Here is a 24,414-nt window from a genome sequence, read left to right on the forward strand (position 1 = left end):
CCACATTATGGACATTTAAAAAAACTAAAAAAAAAAAAAAAAAAAAAAATACATTTTCAGCCCTGGAACATGTATAGAAGTAATTTTAGAATAAAGAAAACTGGGATAAGAAACAAAAAATAAATAAAAAAGAAGGAAAATATGTCAAACTCTTTTTTTTGACTATAAAGGCTAGATTATAGCCAAATACAATGCTAGGTCTGCCTTTTTAACCTTGACCCATTACAACAAACTTTAACTTCAAGAGTGGGACCAGCAGTTAGCTTAATGGCTATGTTGCTGGACCCCTGTGTAGTCGACCGCAGTTCGCGTCCCGGACCTGATGGCTTAAAACTCACGCCGGGCACGTGTGCATGCGTGCCCCATATCCCGAGAGGAGAATGGAGGAGAAAGGATTGCGGCGTGTCCATCCCCCATGGGGGGTGATTTCTCGCTTTCTGTCTCTCTGTCTCTCTCTGTCTGCCTGGCGAGCACACGCAACCTATAGCCCTCTCCAAAAAAAAAAAAAAAAGAGTAAGAGCAATACTAATAAAAAAAAAAATGAACTTTCACTTTTGAATTGGTATGCTACTTTTAAAATTTTGTATGTTTTTTTTCCCTTTAACCTAAATCATAAACCTTATAGAGGAACTGTATTTTCTTTTTTTTTAATTACGATTTTTACCATAGAGCACATGCACTATCAAGAGAGACAGAGAGAAAGAGAAAGTGAGAAATCACTCCTCAGATGGAATGACCGCACTGCAATCCTTTCTCCTCCATTCTCCTCTTGGGATTTTGGGCACACATTCACATGTGCTTGGTGTGTTTTTCAAGACACTAGGTCTGGAACTTGGACCATGCAGTTGGTTGGCCATGTGGAATTCAGTGCATTGACTACCTTGCAACCTGGTGGCTCAAGAAGAATTTTCTAATATTCAGAAATCTTATTTCTGATACTTCTGAAAGATTTTTATTAATTTTTTTCTATAGGAAATGTGTGCTTCCTGAGAGACAGAGACAAAGTGAGAAATAAGCCCCCATGGGGAATGGTTATGCTGGAATCTCTTCTCTATTCTCCTCTCAGGAGATGGGCATGAACACACATGTGCCTGGATTGAGTCTCAAGCTGCCAGGTCCAGGACTCAAACCATGTCTGACCATGTGGGAGTCCAGTGCCACCAGCCAGCCACATTTATTAACCTTTTTTTAAAAATTAAACTATTCTGGGGGCTGGCAGGTGGTGTGGTGGTTAAAAGCACTGGACTCCCACATGACCAACCATGGTTTGAGTCCTGGACCTGGTGGCTTGCTTTCTCATTCTCCATCTCTCTCGCTCTTTCTCACTCTGTCCCTCTCTGGTCACATTAAAATAAATAAATAAAATAATTCTTAAATAAATGAAACTATTCTGAAGAATTTGCTTATATGTAATAATGTAATTAATCAACAAGCCATTGTTTAAAATTAATGCATCATTGTGAAGAATTTACTCACATATAAGAATTTATGTCAATAATCTATTGTATTAGATAAACCACAAGACCACAAAAATAGTTTTTACCAATCAGTCAAATATTCGCTGCAATGTTACATACTACAATGTAAGGGAGGTGAGGCGGGGGTGTTTTTGTGAGTCTTTAACTCTTTTTGTTTGTTTGTTTTTTAAGATTTTTGCAATGTGGTATGTGTGCTTGTAAATAGCAGAGAGACAGAGACAATGAGAGGGAAAGTGAGAAATCACCCCCAGGGAAGATGGCCATGCTGCAATCCCTTCTTCTTCATTCTCTTCCTGAGATTTTGAGCATGCATGTACATGTGCCCAGAGTGATTTTCAAACCTTCAAGTCTGGGACTTGGACTGCAGTCTGTCATGTGGGAATCAAGTGCCTTAACCACTATGCTACCAGCTGGCCTTGAGTCTTTTAAGTGTTTTATCTAAAATTGCCTTCAATTTCCTCTGTTTAGAACTCCCATTGTCATGTAAGAAGCATTATTCATCCCTACTTACAATTCCCACTTACTTCAAGATCTATTTTCTAGTTAGATTTTTTTATTTTTTTTATTTTTTTTAAAGAGTTTTTTTGCTATAGGGCACAGGCACTCAGCAAAGAGAGACAGAGAGAGAAAAAGTGGGAAATCATCCCCAGGGCAGATGGCCATGCTACAGTCTTTTCTCTTCCTTTCTCTCAGGATTTGGGGCATGAAGGCACATGCACCCAGCATGAGTTTCAAGTCGCTAAGTCCTGGATTCCAACTGCAATCACCCATGTGGGAGTCCAGTACCTTAACCACTATGCCACCTGCTGGCCCCTCTAGTTAATTTTCTTAATTGAAAGAGGGCCTGTGCCCTGCCAGAGAGAGGGAGAGAGGGAGCAACCCCCCGGGCTGTGGTCATTCCACAATCCCTTCTTCTCCTTTTCTCCAATCCTGTTGAAGTTTGGGGCACACATAACTTGTTTTTCTCAAGCCACTGGGATCAGGATTTAAACCATGATTTACCAAGTAGGATCTAACTCCTCCAATGATGAGACTATGGGACCAGCCCAGTTAAATTCTTGTATAAATAGTTTTTCTAGACCTAGCTAGCAATGAGTGTCTAACTGAAAGACATTTTTCTCCAGAATATTTTTTTAGGATTTGCAAACCCAGGCTCAGTCATAGTAGATGCTGCACATCTTTGTTCTTTAAGTAACTTCCTCTTATAAAAAAAAAAAAGTAATCCCTTATTTTCACTTGCTCTCTTACATGTGTTTACAGGTGTAATTTTGATTGTGCTCTGTGAGTGATTCTGGCTCCTTGGATCTACAGGAAGAGAAATGCACTGTCATCTAGTAAAATCTTGTGTAGTAGTTGTTTCAGCAGGGATACAATGCCAAATCAATTTGATATAAGTGTACCTCTTCTTTGTAAAATTGCAGTTGTTTAAAAATTTGCTATAGGGCATGCGTACTCACCAGAGACAGACACAAAGTGAGACACAGGAAGAGAATATAAAAAAATAATCTGCCAGGTCTGGGACTTGAACCTCTGTCAGCCATGTGGAGTCTAGCACCCTAACCACCCTGCCGCCTGCTCTGCTGGTCTTGTAAAATTGCAAATTCTAAGAAGAGAGAACTTAGGCAATGTAATGCAAGGTTAGAAGCCGTGGGAGGGTGGCATTTACACTTATTTAAACTCCTACTTGTTTAAAACCTATACACAAGTCTGAAGATGGCCATTGGGTATAATAAGCCACAAAACCTCTCTATTTCCTGCAGAAGTGTTGATATTCCACAGTGTCAAATCACAAGGATCACCTGTTTCCAGCTACTAAATTTTTCTACACAGCTGGGGCTTCTCAGGCCCAAGGCCTTCTATTGATACAAGGTAGGAATAATGAGAAGACCTCTGCCCTATACTCAACTGCAGTTGTTCAGGTTTAATCTTCTGTCCTTATCCTAAACAACACCTTTCTTTGTACCTGGCCCTGGGTTCCTGTTCCTGAATTTCTCTAGGGCCATCTCTTGTCTGCAGATATGCTCCCAGTAGCTGTCCCACTGTTCTGTCTCCAGAACCAGCCCTTACACATTTATAAGGACACGCCCAAACCTTTCCTATTCACCATTCTACTGGGCTATACTTATTTCGACCAGGTTCTCTGGTGTGCTGTATGAATTAGCATCCTCCTGTCACCTGTATTGTCTCACCCTTATCCACTTTAGAACCTGGTACCTTTTTTTGTTTGCATTTATCAAAAGCACCCCGTCTATGTCAAATTACCTCATTAGCACCCCAACTATGTCAGACATATTATCTGCTTGTGACATGGAAGACTGTATCACCTTTTTTGCTTTTTTTCACTGGTGGTTCTGACACCAAATAAATGATAGTCAAATCAAGTATCAATATACAACTGTTGCCATAGACACCTGATTATAATATTAAATGACAATTTGATGTAATAGACTTCTAGCTTCTTAGTCTACAGATACATGTTTGTTATTTTTCTTCTTAACACAATCAATAAATGATTTAAATTGCTTTTGTTTTTTGCTTTGTTTTCATTGTCAGAGGGTGAATGTCCTTGCCTGAGAGAGAGAGAAAAAGCACCCTTTAACGGGGTGTGGTCATGCCAAAATCCCTTCTCTATTTCTACATCCTGTCAGAAGATTAGGCACACATGCACATGTATCAGGTGTGTTTTTCATGACACTGGCACTGCTATTCAAACCTCAATCACCCATGGGTTTTCAGACTCCTTTAACCACTAGGCTATAGGGCCAGCCCTATAGTATTTTTCAGAGTAGTGATATGAACAGAAACTATTGATCAATAGAATTTTATTAAGGTCTAAATATTGGCAGCATCTATACTGAAGGAATAATAATAGATATGTCCAGAAGGACCTTTTCTCTAAAGTTTTAATACAATTTTGATTTATGCACATTCACTATTTTCAGCAAAATATAAAACTAAGTATGATTTAATATGTGTACCTTTGAAAAGCTTATCTTAAAATGTAAATGAGAAAAATAACCTTTTTTCAAGCCAAGTATTCATGTCACACCAGTAATCTGGTTTTTATCATAGAAACTGAAGTACCTAATTTCTAAGCTTTAATGTAATTTTTTTTTCTGTTTTAGTCTATCAAAGTTTCACCTGCTACAGCTACCTTTTTATCCCTAATATTTTCTCTAACCAACAATAAGGTCAAGTAGATGTTTATTCCCTGAGAGCTGAGATGTTCAACTTTGACATTTTGGGCCAAATAATTATTTGCTGTTGGAGCTTAACTGTATTGTAGGATGTCAGCAGCATCTCCAACCTCTATCCACATGTTGCCAGTATCAACCACCATCCACTCACCCAGGCTGTGACAATTAACAATATCTCTAAACATTACTGGATGTCATCTAGGGGGTGAGAGGTCAAAAATTATCCAGGACCAGCAGATGTCATAATGATTACATTGCTCGACTCCCATGTAGTTGACTGCAGTTTGAGTCCTGGACCTAGCAACCTAAAACTCATGCCGTGTGTGTGTGTGTGTGTGTGTGTGTGTGTGCCCAAAATTCCAAGGAGAAGGGATTGTGGTGTGGTTATCCTCCTGAGGGGTGATTTCTCACTTTCTGTCTCTCCAGTGAGCACACATTCCCTATAGCAAAGATCTCTCTAGAAAAAAAATTAGTAGTAGTTGAAAAACCTCTGCCTGAGATTATAAAAAATTCCTTGATGATGATGATGATGATGATCTTATTTTCCAGAGTCTGAATCTGGGTCTGTTGGTACCTCAGAGAATCCCTGGCCACGTATTAGCCTTCATTCTTTTCTTTTTCCTTTCTTTTTTTTTTTTTTAAGTAAAAAAGCACTCTCCAGGAGGATGACCACTCTTCTCCTCTGTTCTTCTCTCAGGATTTTGAGCACACAGGCACATGTGCCCGGTATGAATTTCTAGCTGCTGGTCCAGGACTCAAACAGTGCAGTCTGTCATGTGGGATCCAGTTGCCTTAACCTCCATGCCACCTTCTGGACTAGGCTTTGTTCTTTTCTTCCACTGAACTTTTGGATAACATACTGAGCTTTGTTCACAAAGCCTAAATGAAGCCTTTTCTTACTCTTTCAGCCCTGATTAATGGCTCATTTTTAAATATTCCACATGCTTCAAAGTCTTGTAATATGAGAAAATGATGTGGTAAATTATCTAATCTTTCATGTAATTACTTTCTTTGTTTATCTTACATTTATATAAATCTTTATATGTTGAAGGACCATGTAGTGATTTGCTTTATCTTCCGAATAATGACTTTCCAATGTTAGTGTTGCACTTACATAAATTTAGGTATTTTAAAATCAAATATATCTTTTCCTGGAATGTAGGGCCCAAGAATTTGAATTTGAGCTTATCACTTAGTAGTTGGGAGGCACTGAGAAATTTAAACTCAGTTCTAGTTTCCTCACCTATAAAAGGGGGAATCTGGCACAGACTGGGGACCATTAAATATTTATAGTACAGATGAAATTGAAGGTTAAATGCATAACATAAATTAAGTGGTTAGCATAGGCATTCAACAAGTATTTGTGGAATTTAAAAAATAGGAAGGTAATCTAGTAGACAGTAAACAGCAGGTTCTCAATAAATCATAGCACCTCTTTACTCTCTTTGAATAACTGCAACCCCACATTATTTATACCAACTCCCCCTTAACTCTTTATACCTGTTGTTTCATGTGTGATAGTCTTAATTTTTTAAATAATGGTTAGCCTTGAAGGCCTAGATCATTTCTCACCTGAGGACTACTAAGGAGGGAACACTGGAAGAACTCATTAAATACTTGATTAATCAAATGAAGAGGTAAAAGAAGGTTGGGGTAATTCAATTCTCAATAATGCCAATGTCCTCTCATAAATAAGCTTAGCAAAGATGGACCCAAAGTCCCTCTATCTGACATGAGAAGCTGTAGATTAAAGACCCGAACAATATAATAAAGCAGTCACGAAAATTGGTAACAGAAGTAGCAGCCACACAATTAACATTACCCAGAACTTTCAATGTGCCACAAACTACGACCTGTGTCTGGGTATGCTTGAGCGCTTTACAAGGTTTATCTTTTTTAGTCCTAAAACAATCCCTTGTCAGCTGCATGAATAGTCTTCCTATTTTACAAATAGGCCCTGAGAGATTCAACTGCATATGCCAGACCGTACAGCTAAGTGAATTCAAGGCACAGAACTTCTCAGCTAGACTGAACTCCAGGTGAGTTACAGATCCATTAATGTTTATAGCCTTAGACATATGAATTTATTATTCTCTGCCTTAGGTTTTTTTCCCTTCAATAAAATGAGGATTAATAATAACATTCACCTTCCTTACTTCAAAGGTGATTGATTGCAAACATCAGATAGGAAGAAATTTCTGACTACATCATAAACAACAAAATACCCTGTAAATGCTGTTCATGATTTAAAATAGAAAGGTGTGCTCTGAGATCTTGCATTTGCAAAAGAAGACTGAACATCATTCCTGAGGTGTTTATCACTGGTATAACTGCCTTCCCTTCTTTGCAGAGGTAAATACTTACAGAACATAGTTCCCTCACTGCAGTCTCCTGAAGGACTTTCAAAGTCTTCATGAACTGGACCTCTGGATGGTTGGTATGTGCGCACAGGCAATGCCTATGGATTGAAGCTGCAAGGCCAGGGCTCGGCCTGTGTCCTTGGCAATGGAGACAGCAGTCATGACAGTGGGCAGGTACAGTGTGGCAGATGCCTACTGGGTGGACATCAGGGAAGCCCATGTCTAGAGAGAGAGATTTGGTGAAGGCCTGGGGTCTACGTGTCAAGGTTTTGTTATTTGGGGCCAAACAACAATGCCAAGGCCTGAGCTCACACATACATGTCTGAATGGAAACATCATTAAACTGTTTTGCTTCTGTGCCCAGACTTGGTGCCATTGTGTTAACAGAGTCACACGTAGTGCATTCTAAAATTGCTCCCGTAGAATCAGTCCCCATGGCCATAGCATTCTGAGCAGACATCACCAGCTTGGAGGTCATCTGGATTGTCACAGACCTGGAATTGCCAGTCCTTGAGTCAGAATCTGGAAGAAGGTTTTCTGTCTCCACTTCTGCCCAAGGTGTCTGACTCAAAGCACTACACCTAGACTTCACCAGAGGAGTATCTCCAGGCTGTTCATTTATGTGGGGAATAGACTTTTCAGATATTTGAATTAGATCAGTTGTGCAGGACGTGACTTCACTGTGCTTGGGCACATGCTGCGGTGAACATTCTTGTGTTGGTGAAGTGAGGTTGGTGTCAGGATAGAGTTTGTTACTTTCCTCTCCTCTTGGGGCTCCAGAATCATTGCAGAAGACCCTGTCCTGAGCACAGTCATGTTCAGATGGCCTTTGAGGCTTACAGTGGTGACTTTTCATGTGCACTTCCTCAGCTCCTTCAAGCCTCCAAAACCTGTCCTTCACTTCTGTAGTGTGAGTTTCCATAATCCCAACAGATCTTTGGGGTTTGGAAGTGACTGTGGCTCCAGTGACCTCGTGTTCAATGTGGGGCACTGGCTGGAGATGCTGTGAATAGCCGTCTTTCCTGGGGTATTCTCCCCCAGTGACAGTCTTGGCAGGGGTCCCATCTGGGATCAATGGCTCTAGTGGTCCTTCTATAGCCTCAAGCTGAGACTCTTCCTCTCCCACAGATGTTGAGGTCTTTTCTTCCAAGACACTCCAGTCCTGGCTTGAAAAAGATGTGCTCACCATACTCTTGGCATCAGACTCGTCTGACTCTGGCTGACAGTCCTGGGATGATACTAAGCCATGGCTCTGACCCCTTGGCTTTCTACCTTCCTTCTCAGCAGGACATGGGCTGCTAGGCAAAGAAAGCATCTGTAGGAGAAAGCAGGATGAAGGGAAATCGGTCAGGAAGTAGAGGAGGCAATAGATTTTTAAAGATTTTTTTTTTCTTTCTTATAATTACCACTAACTTAGGGGTCAGGAGTAAAGTAAACTCAGATTTCACATCAGTTTACTGTTTTCTTAGGATCTTCTTCTCCACAAGGTTTAGCTTTCTTGTTTTGGAAAAAAAAAAAAATAGAAAGGAAAGGGAGGCTGAGCTTCCTGGTATCTTATTTATTGTGACTCTACAACCCGCTACCCCTGGGTGCATGTGACATGTGACTTCTGTGCATTTCCAATGTGGTGGGCACTTGAAATTTATCTTTCCTTCTGAGTGAGCTGTAGATGAGGTAGGGCAGAGTGGCAGCCAGGGCTGAAGTAGGGCATGTGGAAAGAGACTAAGGACTCTATGCCAAACCCTTTTACCTGGAGGGGCAGTGGTTCCAGTGACTCCTCCAGAAACCCACTGCTGTCAGACTGACAGCTATTTGCTCTGTCTACACTGGCACCTGTGGAAAGAAAGAGGCCTTGAAGTTACTTAAGTGAATATGTGTTGCCTATAGGACCAGGATCGACCCTCTGTGGGCCTGGCACATGGTAGATCCTCCATAAATGTCCACTATTCCGAGGGTACCTTTTTCTTAATTGTCAAAGAGTTCATATAAAACTGCATCATTGGTTTTCCTGAAACAAAGAGTAAAACACCAATCAAAGGAAGAGGAACTAACATCTCTTAAAACTAAACAATAATACAATTATGAGATGAAAATTTACTTAGGTTGAAGAAAATCCTAAAAGAAATGCCTTAAATGTCACACAAATAAAACAATGAAAAACCACAATTGATGTGCACGTGTGTATGTAGTCTTTTTCCTAAAGTTTGGATAAGAAATGTATGCTAACTTCAGCTGGACTCTATGTGACTACAAGATCATGCTCACGTTTTAGATTACTGCTCTTGTCACCGTGAGAGCTACAACAGTCAGAGAAGGAATAGCGTTAAATGCCAGCATGTCATGACTTTGCAAACATGAACATCATGACATTTTTATCTGTAGCTTCGTATGTAAATATGATTTATATTATTGTTGTATTATATTGATTCATAAAATTTAAATTTATTATATATAATTGTATTTTATATTTTTCTTACATTCTATTTATTTATTGGGTTGTCAGAGAAGTCCTAACATATTTTTCTATGCAAAATGCATTATGACTTTCCTACAACCCAATATATTATTGGGGTTGAGAGAAATAGGTTATAACTTGAGGGTTACCCTATTAAAGATTAATTTATGAGATTTTTATTATAAGTTTCCAAAGAGTATGTGTACTTGCCTGGGAGAGACAGAGAGAGAAAGGCAGAGAGAGTAAGCATCCCCCCAGTGGGCCACAATCCCTTCTCCATTTCTCCATCTCAGGAGTTGGGGCACACACACATCTGGGTGCCTGGTGTGATTTTCAAGTTTCTGGGGCCTGGAACTTGAATGTAGTTGACCCATAGTATACAGGACTGGCCCCAAGTTAAGGGATTTTTTTTTCACCCTCTTCTTTAATAAGGAATGCTTCCAGCTATACCAAAGTATAGGCCAGAATAGGAAATCTCTTGGGAGGAGGACTGGAATTAGCCTATTTAGAATACAAGAAGCAGAGGGAGAAGCTGTGCTTGTCCTGAGAAATAAGACTGGGTATTGGTCTGAGAAGTGGGTTGAAAGGAAAAGTTGATTGTTACTGGATATAATACTTGAGTACTCCCTGGCCTAAGGGACACTGAGGCAGGGCCTTCTGGCACCCTCAAACCCAGAGACCTCTATCTTTGTCAGCCAGACACCTGAATAGAATATTCCCCTTCAGATCACACTGCTAAATAGAACAGAAGAGAGACTTTGGCAGTCTTCAGTCCACAGTAAAAGGGAACACACACTTGCTCCTAGTCAAAGAAACATTCTCCCAAAAGGTATTCCAAAGTGAATACTTGAGTATTTAGTAATGAAGTGAGAAACAAAGGATGTGCCTTTGCTTGAACAACTTAACTACAGTAGAAGTTCAAAGGATGAAAAATGGCCTTGGTCTCTGCTTAGGTATTCTAGATTCAACCTTGAAGGACAGCTCCACTTACAAGATCAGCAGCACCCAGATCCTCATAGGAGTGTCTCACACCAGTCCTAACCGCCCATGTGCCTGAGAAAAGCAGCAAGTGCAGACATAGTCTCAGAGATGGCCTACCCAGCCCAAGTCCCAGCTACTCACCCTAAAATCAGAGTATAAAGAAAGGCTTAACTTCATAGAATTAAAATTATAAACACCACATTCTTCAATTCAGCTTCAAACAAAATTAGATTCTAAGTCCTGGGCCCAGTGCTTAAACTCATGCCGGGCACGTGTGCATGTGAACACAAGATCCCAAGAGGAAAATGGAGGAGAAGGGGTTGCAGCGTGGCCATCCCCCCTGGGGGGTGATTTTTTGCGTTCTATTTCTCTGTGTTTCTGGTGAGCGCACGTACCCTATAGCAAAAATCTCTCAAAAAAAGAAAAGTTTAAAAAAATACCACTGCCTGGTAACTTATGAAGAGCAGACATTTATATCTGCACACTGGGAAGTCTAAGATCAAGTAGCATTAGGTGTCTGGTAAAGGCCTTCTTGCTGTGTCTACACATGGCAGAAGAGTGGAAGGGCAAAAGTGCATCAGTGAACTGTGGAGCAATAAATGCTATGTCCTCACTTTACATGGTAGAAGAGATGTCAGGGTGGAAAAAGGGCCTGACTAGTGTTCTCCAGCTTTTAAGAAGGTTACTTATCTACTCATGAGTGCATATCTCAAAGATATATAGGAATATAAAAAAAAAATCTAGTACTCACAAGGTAAAATGTTCACTGACTATCATATAACAAAGAATACCAAGCATACAAACAAGTGAGAAATATGTAATCTATAATAAGGAGGAAAAAAGAAATCAATCATCAAAACTAACTCTGAACTGACACAGATGTTAGAATTAGCAGACGAGGACATTAAATACTTCCTGGAACTATATTCTGTATGTTCAAAAGCTAGAGGAAAGTTTAAATACAGGAAGTGGGGAAGAGTAAAACATTAAAAAGACCTAAATTAAACTTATAGAGATGAAAATTGTAATAGCTCATGTAAAATTTGTATTGAATAGAATTAACAGCAGGTTGAAAACTGCAGCAGAAAAGATTAGTGACATAAAGACATAGCCATTATAACTATTCTAAATGGAACATAGAGTTGAAAAAAAGAATTTGAAAAGTACATCAACCAACTGTGGGACAATTTCAAGTAGTCTAACGTGTAGGTAACTGGAAATCCCAAAGAGGAGAGGGAGCATTTGAAAAAAATGTTTTAAAGAAAATTTGTTTCATGAAGTCCAACAAACCCCAAGCACAAGAAAGAGGAAGAAAATGATATGAAAGTACATCAAAATCCAACTGTCCCACACCAGTGATTAAGAGAAGAATCTTAAAATCATCCAGAAAACAAGATATATTACAAATGGAGTTGCAAAGATAAGAATGGCAGCAGATTTCTCATTGGAAATAAATCAAGCCAGAAGACAGTTCAATAACATCTTTAGCGAACTGAGAGAAAAAAAAATGTGTTATGTATTAAATTTTTTTATTATCTAAATCTTTTAAAAATATAATAGACTATTTAAACAAAAATAATAACAATGTAGTGCAAGGTTTATAATGAAGATCTAGAAAAGTCTACAGAAATGAACATTCTGCTACTATAAAATTTATAGTTTGTATGGAAGGAGCTGCCTGAGAGATTTTTCTTGAACTGTGATATGCAACCTTTATAAACTTTTAATCAGAGGAAATAATGCATACTTATTGTATATTTACTATAAAAATGTACTCATTTAACATTTAATTTATAACATTTCTTGTGTAAAATGCAAGACTTTACTGTCCTTGTTATAATGAATTCAACCAATATTAAAACTCTTCTTGTTATTTTAGAGTTAAGGGGGGTAAATCACCTATTTTTATTCTTCTGTCAACTATGTGTGCCAAATAAATGATGATTATGATAGTAAAGTTTCAAAAGCTCATTGCATAATTCCAATTTTTTTTTTTTCCTATGTGAAGGGCCCTGGCCACTTTTGCAGGAGCTCCTTCATTGAATAACCATATAGATGGGGCAAAAATTTGTCAAAAAAACTCCAGGTTCCACTTATGGGCTTCAGGACCCTCCACTCAGACCTCTGAGCCCCTCTGCAGTAAACAGGATATATGGATAGAAAAGATCAAGATGAATTAACTTTCACTCCTCCCTCCCCATCCACGTATTATATAAGCTGTAGAGAATCCAAAGATACTCAATTGATGAAGCTGAGTCTCTGTGAAAAGGACAGGCGAGGCAGACCTTGGAACCTCTTGCTCTTTCTATGTGTTGATGTGAGATTTATGTCACAAACTGTGAAGGACTCTTGGTATATCATTATTATTTCAACTTTCCAGATAATCTTTAAATAATTATTATTCTGGATACAAACTTTACATACAATGGTTGCTATTTATTTTCTTATAATGCTTGGATAAAAGTGTATGTTAGAGTATAGAGAAGGATTGCAAGAGAAAAAATAGAGAGGCATGACATTAGTGGGACACAGAAACGGCTTATTACCTGTTAATGATAATATGTATAGTATTTTCTATTGGATGGGTCTGAGAAGTATTTCAGGTTGGGTAAATTCTTTTTATGAGCCAAATGATATGTAGTGATTGTTTAAAAAAATAATGATAACAATAACAATAATCTAAAAAAATGATGAAAAGCTATTTGATGATGATGTGAATAGTAATGTCTATGTCTTGATTGATATGCATAATATTCTTGCTGGAAAAAAGAAATTTAATACATAGTAAAGATATATGTGATTCAATGTAATATAAAAAAGATTATGATAAAAATTTAAAAATGATATATTAGAACACTAGAACAAAACGATATATTACAGCCCAATTATTTATGTGCTGGCTGGTCCTTATCAGCCTGGTCCAAATAAAAATAAACATAAAGGATTCCTAAAAGTTAGAAAGAGTAATATCCTCTAAAAGGAATATATTTATGATAAAACTGTTACCTTCCATTAATGGTACTTGTGTAAAGCACAAACAAACCAACACCATTTTTGGAAATCCTTTAAGTGAATTTATGAAACACTCAGACCTTGAGACCTCACTTTGAGTAAATAGTGGAAACGGATATGGTTCTCTCAGGAATAGAGGCACATTTATTCATTGTATTTTAGAGGTCAGGTGCTTATGTCTGAATAATTTTGTAATTCTATAAACAAAACATGGGGCCAATCTAGAGATGGCTTAATTTTTTCAGGAGGCTAAAAATCCTTCCACCTTAGAAAGCAACTTTTTAGTAACTAGATTGTAAACATTGTTGGGTTTCCAAATTCGCAATAAGAAATTAAATAAGTCAAATGATGAGAAATCACCTAGCCCAGATAATGCTGATGGATTATTAAACAAATAAATACATATGTGCTTCATTTATCACTCCCACAACCTCGTACCTCGTGTGTAATGTAAGAAAGGGCTTGACTTTGGGAAAAGCAATATGGCATCTGGCAAGAGTAATGAAAGTGGTAACAGCATGCCCAGACCAACCTCATTCTGTTTCTGAAGATAGCTAGGTGAAGACTGGGAGAACTTGAGAAGTCTCATTATGTCCAGTGGAATTTTCTCTAGGCACTTAATGTACCCAAAGAACCAGAACTCTTTCTTATGACACTAAATGGGGGCCTTGATTTCCACATCTGTCCTTTTCCCCTAGCTAGATATTATCACTCAAGCATCCCACTACTAACTGGATAATATTCTGAATCAGTTAAACAAAAGGAAACCTTTATTGCCAACACCACCTGCATGATTTTGTCATGCTCTTTTAGATTGTTCCCGCCCCCAACCTTGCCTACCCCATAGTTCAAGTGTGCTAACTTCTATACAATATATGCTACTACTGTCCAGATAGGCTCCATAACCGAGACATCTAGAAAATTTGGAGTCAACTGGGTTCCAATTGTGACTGTCCTACTTACAAACTATGTGATCTCAGGCATGCCACTTACCCTCTTTGAGTATGTCACCTCATAAGGAAAAAACTAAATATAAGACTAGTATGTTACTGGGGGGTTGCAATGAGTATAATACCCAATAATATATCATGAAGACTTTATGCACAAGTATAAGACTATATAATTATATATAACATATATAGCTATATAAAAGACTATATAATTATATATAACATATATAGCTATATAAAAGACTATATAATTATATATAACATATATAGCTATATAAAAGACTATATAATTATATATAACATATATAGCTATATAAAAGACTATATAATTATATATAACATATATAGCTATATAAAAGACTATATAATTATATATAACATATATAGCTATATAAAAGACTATATAATTATATATAACATATATAGCTATATAAAAGACTATATAATTATATATAACATATATAGCTATATAAAAGACTATATAATTATATATAACATATATAGCTATATAAAAGACTATATAATTATATATAACATATATAGCTATATAAAAGACTATATAATTATATATAACATATATAGCTATATAAAAGACTATATAATTATATATAACATATATAGCTATATAAAAGACTATATAATTATATATAACATATATAGCTATATAAAAGACTATATAATTATATATAACATATATAGCTATATAAAAGACTATATAATTATATATAACATATATAGCTATATAAAAGACTATATAATTATATATAACATATATAGCTATATAAAAGACTATATAATTATATATAACATATATAGCTATATAAAAGACTATATAATTATATATAACATATATAATTATATATGTGAATAGTAAAAGAATATATATTTGTGTGTGAGTGTGTGTATATATATATATATACACACACACACTATATAATTATATATAAAAGACTAATTATATATGTATGTATATATTGCTATAGAACATCATTTTAATATTATCTATTTTAGCTCAATCACCACTAATATTAATATTAAAATTAAATATTGGTTATCATGAGAAATACTAATATTCATCAGAAATCACCTTTTTTCAGCACACACCTCCCTTCACAGAGCTAGGTGGGCCCTGCCTTGGGCAGGACTGACTACTCACTCAACTGTCATAGAAATTTGAAAACAGTTCTGCCCCAAGGAGAGAAATGCCTCAGGCACTTTGTCAGAACAATCACCAGATGGCAGCATTGCACCAACCACAGAATGGAGACATTAGATCCCTGCAAGGGAACTCTAGAAAGGTTGAAAGTAAAAAAAAGGTCAACCGGAAGGACTTTTTTGAACTAGATTGGTAATAAAAACTTCTGAATCCTAAATGGAAAGTTTTACATTTGAAGTAAAACTGAGTTTATAGAGGTTCAGAGGTAAAAAACAAACATCTATGGCATTGAAACAAATGGGGAAAGGGAATAAGGAAGAGGGTCTCAGGGGTGTGAAACATTCTGAAGTTTTGTGAAGCAGGAGATAGACTGTTTGGGGTTAAATATCTTCATCAGTCAATTTTATTTTACCTATATACTTCATTACCAAGCTTTTATCTGTTCTTGCCTCCAGTGGAGAAAATTCTGGAACAATTCAGTGTTGAAGTTGAGTCACTGAAGCAAGCTATCTTAGAATTGGAGTGGGCATTGCAGATTAGGTAAACTCAAATGCCCTGAGGAGCTAGGCAGGGAGCATAAGTATGTGAAGTAGCTGGGATGAAGACAAAAGAGAATGGAGTAGATTATTTGGATTAGAGGCTGTTAGTTCTCCCAAAGGCATTTTAAAAAATTAATTTTAAATGTCTTATAGACCAGAGGACTTCTCTCCACAGTCAGTGTTCAGATCCCTGGGTTGGAATTCAGGACGGTGCTACATACCATACAAAGTAGGAATTCCTTACAGAACATTCCTTATAGATGGTCATCTTGCTAGCACACGTTGTACACATTTCTCGTGACAGGAGACTACTCTGTGGTGGTCAGAGCATATCATACCTCTTAGAAAATACTTTATACTGAGCCAAATTTGCTTTAGTGTTTTCATTAGTTGGTTGAGATTATGCTCTTTGAAGTAACACAGAATATGTCTAACCCCTTTTCCTGAACATAGTTCTCTGTATTCCCCAGGCGTTTTTCCTCAACTTAAATCTCCCCAGACCCTCTACATTAGTCCTTACAAGGCAGGGTTCCCAGGTCACTTGTGCCTCATAGTTTTAAATAAGCTTACTAATGTTTTCTGCTGATCTGGCATAGTCATTGCGCTACCGTCCACCTTGTGTGGAACCAAGAACTGCTCTTTTTCTGCTTCTGGATATTTCACTTCAATACCCACAGCCTATGGCTGTGTTAGTTTAGTCAAAGTTTGTGTTCCCAGTGTTGGGTGATATTGACATCAGTCTATTTTGAAATTGAGAAATATTTCAAAACCCCAATGAATGATTTAGTTTGTATCCTTGTTCAAACTGATGTAGCTCATTTGGGACCATGGTTTCATATCATCAAGGATAATTTTGATTTTTATTCTGAAATCTATTTGTGTTGTCTGTGGCTTTGAAAAATATTTTTGCTGTCGGCCATTTCACTGTTAATATTCTAAGAAAATAGGACATAGATACAGAGCCTAGTGATGCTCTGTTAGAAACCTTCCTTCTTAACAAATGTTAAATAAGCCCTACAGAGTACCACACTGTTCTAGATTCTGCATAGATAATATCAACAACAGCCCCTGCCCTCAGAGTGCTTATATTTATCTTCACTCTAACCCTAACACTGAGGAAAGAAAGAATATTTATACTTATGAAAAACTGTTCCTGAGGCAAGTTAATACTTCCTTCTATGTCTGAAGTCTTAGATAGAGGAGTTTCTGGCCACACTTGGTCTTTAGAAGGCCAAGAAGTGATTAGAAGAGTTTCTATCTTATAAGACTTCTAGATAGCATTTTGATAACTTCCATTAACATCCTGCTGACATTTTTATTTTACGCTCTTATGATCTGGGAATTTTTCCTTAAATTTTTTTCTTTTTTTGTTTTTTATTTTTGTAGGTTATTGCTCCAGGTTTAGCAGTTTCTTCTTCATTAATCCATATCACTTTCCTTCATCATTTATAAAGAAAGCTGCTTCTCTAAAATTAACTTTCCTGTGACTTAGTACCATTTAATTGTTTTTTAGTATTTGGGAAATGAAAAAATAAAAATAAGAAAATAAGAATTATATATAACTAAGTATGCAGGAATACAACTAAAATATTTCTATGTAGAAAATCTAGTGCATTTACTTTGAGTACATGTATATGCGTGTGTTTTGTAAAATAATAATCATAACACACACTTGATATCCTTTCTTTTCACATGATATATTGCAAATGTTTCTTACTCAAAATTCCTTATAATCATGTGTGTGTGCATGTATGTGTGTTTGTGAGCACATGCAATTTTTTCACATTTTGGCATTATGAGTGTGCCACTTCTGTGAAAAATAACTAAGTAGGTTTCTTTCTCTGTTTTTATTTCTATGTTCTTCAGCAACTTGGGAAGCTTACATTGTATCACTTTCTTAAAATGTTAAAAGAGATTAACCATAAAATCACCAACAATGGTAAACCTTAAAGAAATTTTCGGGCAACTTTTAATTTTTCAACAGTTTTTGACATTTCAGAATTTCTACTTTAAGTTAACGATAACTGTATTTTCTAATGTAATAATAATTCATCTTCCTCAAAAAGGGGAGGACTAGGGAACCAGCAGTTAGCGTAATGGCTATGTCGCTGGACTCCCACGTAGTCGACCGCGGTTTGTGTCCCGGACCCGGTGGCTTAAAACTCACGCCGGGCGCGTGTGCGTGCGTGCCCAAGATCCCAAGAGGAGAATGGAGGAGAAGGGATTGCGGCGTGACCATCCCCCCTGGGGGGTGATTTCTCGCTTTCTGTCTCTATGTCTCTCTCTGTCTGTCTGGCGAGCGCACGCGCCCTACGGTGAAAATCTCTCAAAAAAAAAAAAGGGAGGAGGAGGACTATGCTTCCTCTTACCCTAGCTTTGACTTTATGTCACAAATGTTGGTATGCCGAATTACACATTTTTCTCTTTTTTTTCCTTGAATTCTACATGATTTTATAATAATGTTGCAATTCCCATTTCTTTTTGTTCGAAGTGCCATACATTTTGGTATATTTTGCCCATTCTTTCTGCTTTAACTTTCCTTTAATTCTCTATTTTAACTCTAGATAATGTGTTTAAATGATCTTTGAGTTTTTTATTTGTTGTTTGTTTTTAATTTTACAAGAGACCACTTGTGCTTACCAGAAATAGAGAAAGAGAGAGAGGAGAAAGTATTTTCCACAGGAAATGGTCATGCTGCAATATCGTCTCCATTTCAGGATTTGGGGGCATGCACATACATGCAAATGGCATGTTTCTCAAGCTCCTAAGTCCAGGACTAGAGCCACAGGGTCAGTCTTGTGGGATTCAGCTGTCTTAACTACCGGGTCACAGACCGGAAGTCTGATCTTTGAGTCTTTTTCTATGTTAGGTGCACTTATTCCATCTATGACTATTTCCATAAGATATATATTTGGCCTTACTGTCTGTAATTTTATATTATCTATTTTTATAGCTGTTATAGGAAATACATGGCACACTTGATACAAATTCTCCCTCTTGTTCTGAAAACAGGCATTACTATAACCTCAGAATCTGTATTAGTTCACTATTACCAATGGTTAATATTAATTGATGAGAACTAGGACATATATTTTAATTGGTTTGTTATCTTACTGGAGCATTAATGAAGATTGACTGTAACTTCACATTTGAGTAGACCTGATTTTGAACCACATCATAAATAGCTACACAGAGACTTAAATGAGGATTAAAGGAGATAATGTAGAACACTTAGCATAGTGCCTTGCACTCAGTATTTGTATTATTAATGTGATTAATTTTCAATTTTCAATTCTTTTGTCAAGTGGACTATATTTTCTGTGATTGCTTTTTTCCCCTCTGGTAATTCAGAAGACTTATATTTTAAAATTTCATTAATGGTAATTCCAAAAATTCTAACTTATTTCAAACTGCAATTATCAACATTAAGAATTCTGTTTTTAAATATTTAATTGGAATAAAATTCTAGCTTGCTTCATTATGAGGCCCTACATGACCACACCCTTGATTACTTCATGCAACCAAGATTCAGGCACATTATCTATGTTTTTCAAATGTATTTAGTTTTTCATTGAGGGAGACAGAAAGAGAAGAGCAGAGAGAGAGAGAAAGTAAGAGAGGAACCTCCAACAAACTCTTCATGCCATGATCCACATCAGCCTCAGCCAGTCAAAATCACAGGCACAAGATGTTCAGGCATGCCCAGGTACAGAAGGGCACGTCAGATTTGAACCCAGACCTTCCTGTATGGCCTCAACATCATGGAGCTTCTCATGTCTGTTGTGCTCCCATGGCTGGGTGTGAAACCTGTGTCTATTGACTCCCCAGTAAATCAGTATTTGTTGACAGTTTTATTTTCTTATATATCAGTTGGCTTTTTATGATATGATCTAGGATTTTAGATTCAGCAATTGTCATTAAATTATTTTTTAATATTTCTTTTAAGAATTTTCATGATATTTATATCATGTCTATAGAATTTATAAGTCAGTAGACTTTATCTTGCTGGTCCTCTGAAACAGGAATTCTTTCTCTAGTAGGCTGGTGTAAATCTTTGACATTTCTTTTTCAGGAAGAAAAGATGGGTACTCTACTTCCTGAGTTTTGTTTATCTGAAATGTTGCTTCATATGACATCTTGAAAGGATACAGCATTTTCACTAGTTTTGGATGCACCTTCACTATCTTTGGGCATCTAATAAGAGGATGTTTGTTGAGAAGTGAAAGAACATGAAAAGACTTGTCTATTAGTCCTGTGATCTGACCATTTTATGTATTTATTTTTTAGAGAGATTTTTGCTATAGGGTATGTGTGTTGGCCAGAGAGGCAGAAAGTGAGAAATCACCCTCCAGGGGGTATGACCTTGCCACAATCCTCTCTCCTCCATTATCCTCTATGGATTTTGGGCACACACACACGCACCCAGTGTGTTTCAAGCCTCCATGTCCAAGACTCGAGCTGTGGTTGGCCATGTGGGAGTCCAGCGACATAACTATTATGCCAGCTGCTGGTCCCTGGCAATTTTATTTTTCAAACATATAATTCATACTGATTCCTCTAACATTGCTTATCATTTTGTTAAAAACCATCATATCAATACGATAACATGAAAATTATTGAAAAGGACCTTTTACAGTAGTAGATTCAAAGGGGGTGACCTTGTGATATTCTCCCTGCTGCTTGTTCCCCTGCAAGCTATTTTTCTGCCCACACGAAGTAAAAGAGGCCAGAGTGCTGGGAACTCAGTGACAAGAAGTAATCAGGGGTTTGGTCATGTTGGATTGAAGATACTGGAATGAAATGAGTGAGGATTTTAGTCTAATTATATATTTCTGAAACAGTATTTATATGACTCTATAAAGATTGTATTGTTCAAACACACATAGATCATAGATATTTGTTAGATGTTCTTGAGACAAAAGGAAGGGGGAAGGAATCTAACTTTGAATAGCAAACCTGTATTCATTGTCCTGAAAGCTTGTAATGACAAATTTTCATTTAGATCTGGTACTTTATCTCACATTTGAAAATATTGTTAGGATAGAAGTTTCCAGGTCTAAATGAACAATGTCCTCATAACTACTTGAGTCAATACATAGATTGCAAATTTTATACAAGCAATGCCAGTTTCCTTGGAACACTGATTCAACTACCACAGTACAAAGATGACTAGTCCAAATGCCCTTGTCTTGGGAAGCTGTCTGGAAGCAAACATTATCCTTGTTTGAATTAGTTGGTTGATGGCAGGAGATTATGTTAAATGCTTAACCAGTAAGTGGGAGGAAGTACACGTTGAGTATCTCCTATACAAAATGCATAAGAGCAGAGTGTTTTGAATTTCTACTGTTTTTAGATTTTTGAATATTTTCATATACATGAGATATTTTGGGGATGGGAGGAGTCAAATCTAAGCACAAAATGTATTTATTTTTCATGTAAACTTTACACACATAGCTGATGATAATTTTTCACATTTGTAATAATTTTGTGCATGAAACAAACTTTCTTGGTCACTCATGTGGACAACTGACTCTGAATTTCCATACCAATAAGCAATCTTTTGCTGCAATTATTCACTCATAAGTTATTAACAGTAAAAATAAAAATCACATACCATTAATACAGAGCCCTGTGGGGACACTACATAAGTTGTATTTTGTGTACTTGCATTGTAGCTCTACCCATCATGAAATGAGATGTGGAATTTCCCACTTGTGACATCATGTCAGCACTCAAAAGTTTTGGATTTTATGTCAGTTTGGATTTCAAATTTTCAGATTAGGGATGGTTAAAGTGTTGTTCTTTTACACAGCAGCTCAGTTCATCAAAAGAAATAATCAAAGATGATAAAGGAGAAGAAATGAAGTTACAAGCTAGAGAACTAAGGTTTCCATCAAGAATCAACCTTATGCTTAATTTCCCTGTCTAGTTGTATTGTGACTCCATCAGAGACAGACAAGTTCTTAGAGAGGCCAGTTGTGTGTTGGTTATTCTCCATTGGCCCCCATCCCCCATTTCCATTACCTTCTGGTCCAATCATTCTCTACCCTGCCTATGCTCCAGGCTTTCACCTGTTCTCAGTCAGTGCGAGGTGAACAAATAGGAGTAGAATATTGAATGGCAGCATTTCTTTATAGTGAAAGCTCCTTCTGAGAGGTTCTCTTCTATTTATTTATTTATTTATTGGAGAGGTTTTCACTATAGGGCACGTGCGCTCGCCAGACAGACAGGGAGAGACATAGAGACAGAAAGCAAGAAATCATGTCCCAGAGGGGATGGTCATGCTGCAATCCCTTCTCCTCCATTCTCCTCTTGGGATCTTGGGCACGCACGCACATGCACCCGGCGTGAGTTTTAAGCCACCGGGTCCGGGACGCGAACCGTGGTTGAATACGTGGGAGTCCAGCGACATAGCCATTACACTAATTGCTGGTTCCCTGAGAGGTTCTCTTCTAAGGCTGCCATTTTTATAGGTTCCACTCATAGATTCTACCCTCCCCCCTTTTTTTCAGACCTAGGTGTAATAGTGGCGTTCTGCTCCTGCTAGCTTTGGTGCTTCATCATTTCTTGTTAATTCCTTGAATCTAGCCCAACTCATTAGATAGTCCCTTTCAAAAACTCTTCAGTTAAACCCTTTTGAATATGCTCTTTAAAGCTGGAATGATATACCCAATACAATCAACCAGACAACTAAAATGTCCTTGCAGTTGTTAGTCTAGTATTCATATAGCATTATATCTTTCCATTTTAAGTATAATTCATCTCTTTTTTTGTTGTTGCTATAGGGCACATGTGCACCTGGAATGTTTTCAAGCCACTGGGTCTAAGACCCAAGCTAGTCAGTTGGCTGTGTGGAACCCAGCCACCTTAACCTCCCTGCCGTGTAATCTAAGCTTATTATTATTGGTTTTTCTTTTTCTTTTTTTTTTTTTTTTTGTTAGAGAGATTTTTTTGCTATAGGGCGTGTGCTTGCTGAAGAGACACACACACACAGAGAGAGAGAGAGAGAGAGAGAGGAAGAGAGAGAGAAAGTGAAAAACAACCCCTTACGGGGATGGCCATGCCATAATCCCTTCTCTTCCATTTTCCTCTTGGGATCTTGGGCATGCACACACATGCACCCAGTGTGAGTTTGAGGCTGCCAGGTCTGCAACTCAAATCACAGTCCACAACATGGGATTCCAGAGACATAGCCATTACACCATCTGCTGGTGTCAGTCTAATTTTTGATAAAAAGGAAGTTTGAGATTTTAGAGACCTCAACCCAGCAAAACACGGAGGAGAGACAGACCAAGGATTTTATATCTGTCAGATTTAATTACTTTTATATCTATCCCATTCGCATGTATTTTCATGATTCTCTAAAGAATGTCTTCCAATAACTGATATATACTTTTTACTGCTTCCAAGTAATTTTACATTCTGATAAAACACTTTTACTTTTAAAATTTTTGTATTATGGGGCCAGCAGGTGATGTGGTGGTTAAGGTGCTGGACTCCAGCATAACCAACTGTGGTCTCAGTCCCAGATTTGGTGACTTGAAAATCACACTGGAACATGTGAATGCATGACCAAAATCTCAGAAGGATAATGGCGAAGAAGGGATTGTGGTGTGGCCATCCCCCCTGAAGGTGATTTCTCACTTTCCCTCTCACCGTCTCTTTCCAGTGAGCACATGTGTCCTATGGCAAAAAAAGAAAAAAAAAAAACCTTAAAAAATATAAAATTTATCTATTCTCATTCATTCACTTAACAGTCATTTACTGATTGGTTGCTCTGTGTGAGACACTTAATGGGCAATGGGAAAAGTTGAGAGACATAGCCAGGCTTTGAGGAACTTGTCTAGTAGACAACCTATAGATTAAGGATCAACTAGATGGTAAAGATAAATACTAAGAATGTGTTTTACTTTGATTCGATAGCAATGAAAAATACTTCAGAACACCTTCCCAAGCATATGTGTTTTGGAGACACATAATTCACAAGGCATACCTCTTAGGCAATAAAATAGAATTAATTAATATTAAAGCTGGATAATTCACCACCCTCTAGAAGGAACTTTGCTGTATTTATTTGCTCATCCACAAATATTTATCTAATGAGTGCTCACCATGTGTTAGGCAATGTGTGCTAGATTTAGGGGATACAATATAAGATTAATGTAAGAAGTAATATCCAAGTGATACAAAATAAGATTGTACCTCTCCTTTCTAAAAGTTCACAGTCTGATATTCCAAAGAATGAGCTCTGAAGATGTTCAGTAACCATCACGAAAAATAAAACTG

At 37.2% G+C, this 24,414-nt stretch overlaps 1 protein-coding gene across 1 annotated transcript in view; it reads right to left on the bottom strand.

Moving 5' to 3' along the window:
• ITPRID1 (ITPR interacting domain containing 1) overlaps positions 1 to 24,414 on the bottom strand; it is a 135,869-nt gene that overhangs the window by 5,216 nt on the left and 106,239 nt on the right. The window contains exons 9-10 of the mRNA XM_027769468.1: positions 8,786 to 8,868; positions 7,040 to 8,350 (exon numbers count right to left, since the gene is read on the bottom strand). Of these exons, the coding sequence (XP_027625269.1) occupies positions 7,040 to 8,350; positions 8,786 to 8,868 (1,394 nt within the window). The remainder of the gene's footprint in view (positions 1 to 7,039; positions 8,351 to 8,785; positions 8,869 to 24,414) is intronic.

This window comes from Tupaia chinensis, unplaced genomic scaffold (genome assembly GCF_000334495.1).
Source record: "Tupaia chinensis unplaced genomic scaffold, TupChi_1.0 Scaffold149666_1, whole genome shotgun sequence".
NCBI lineage: Eukaryota > Metazoa > Chordata > Mammalia > Scandentia > Tupaiidae > Tupaia > Tupaia belangeri.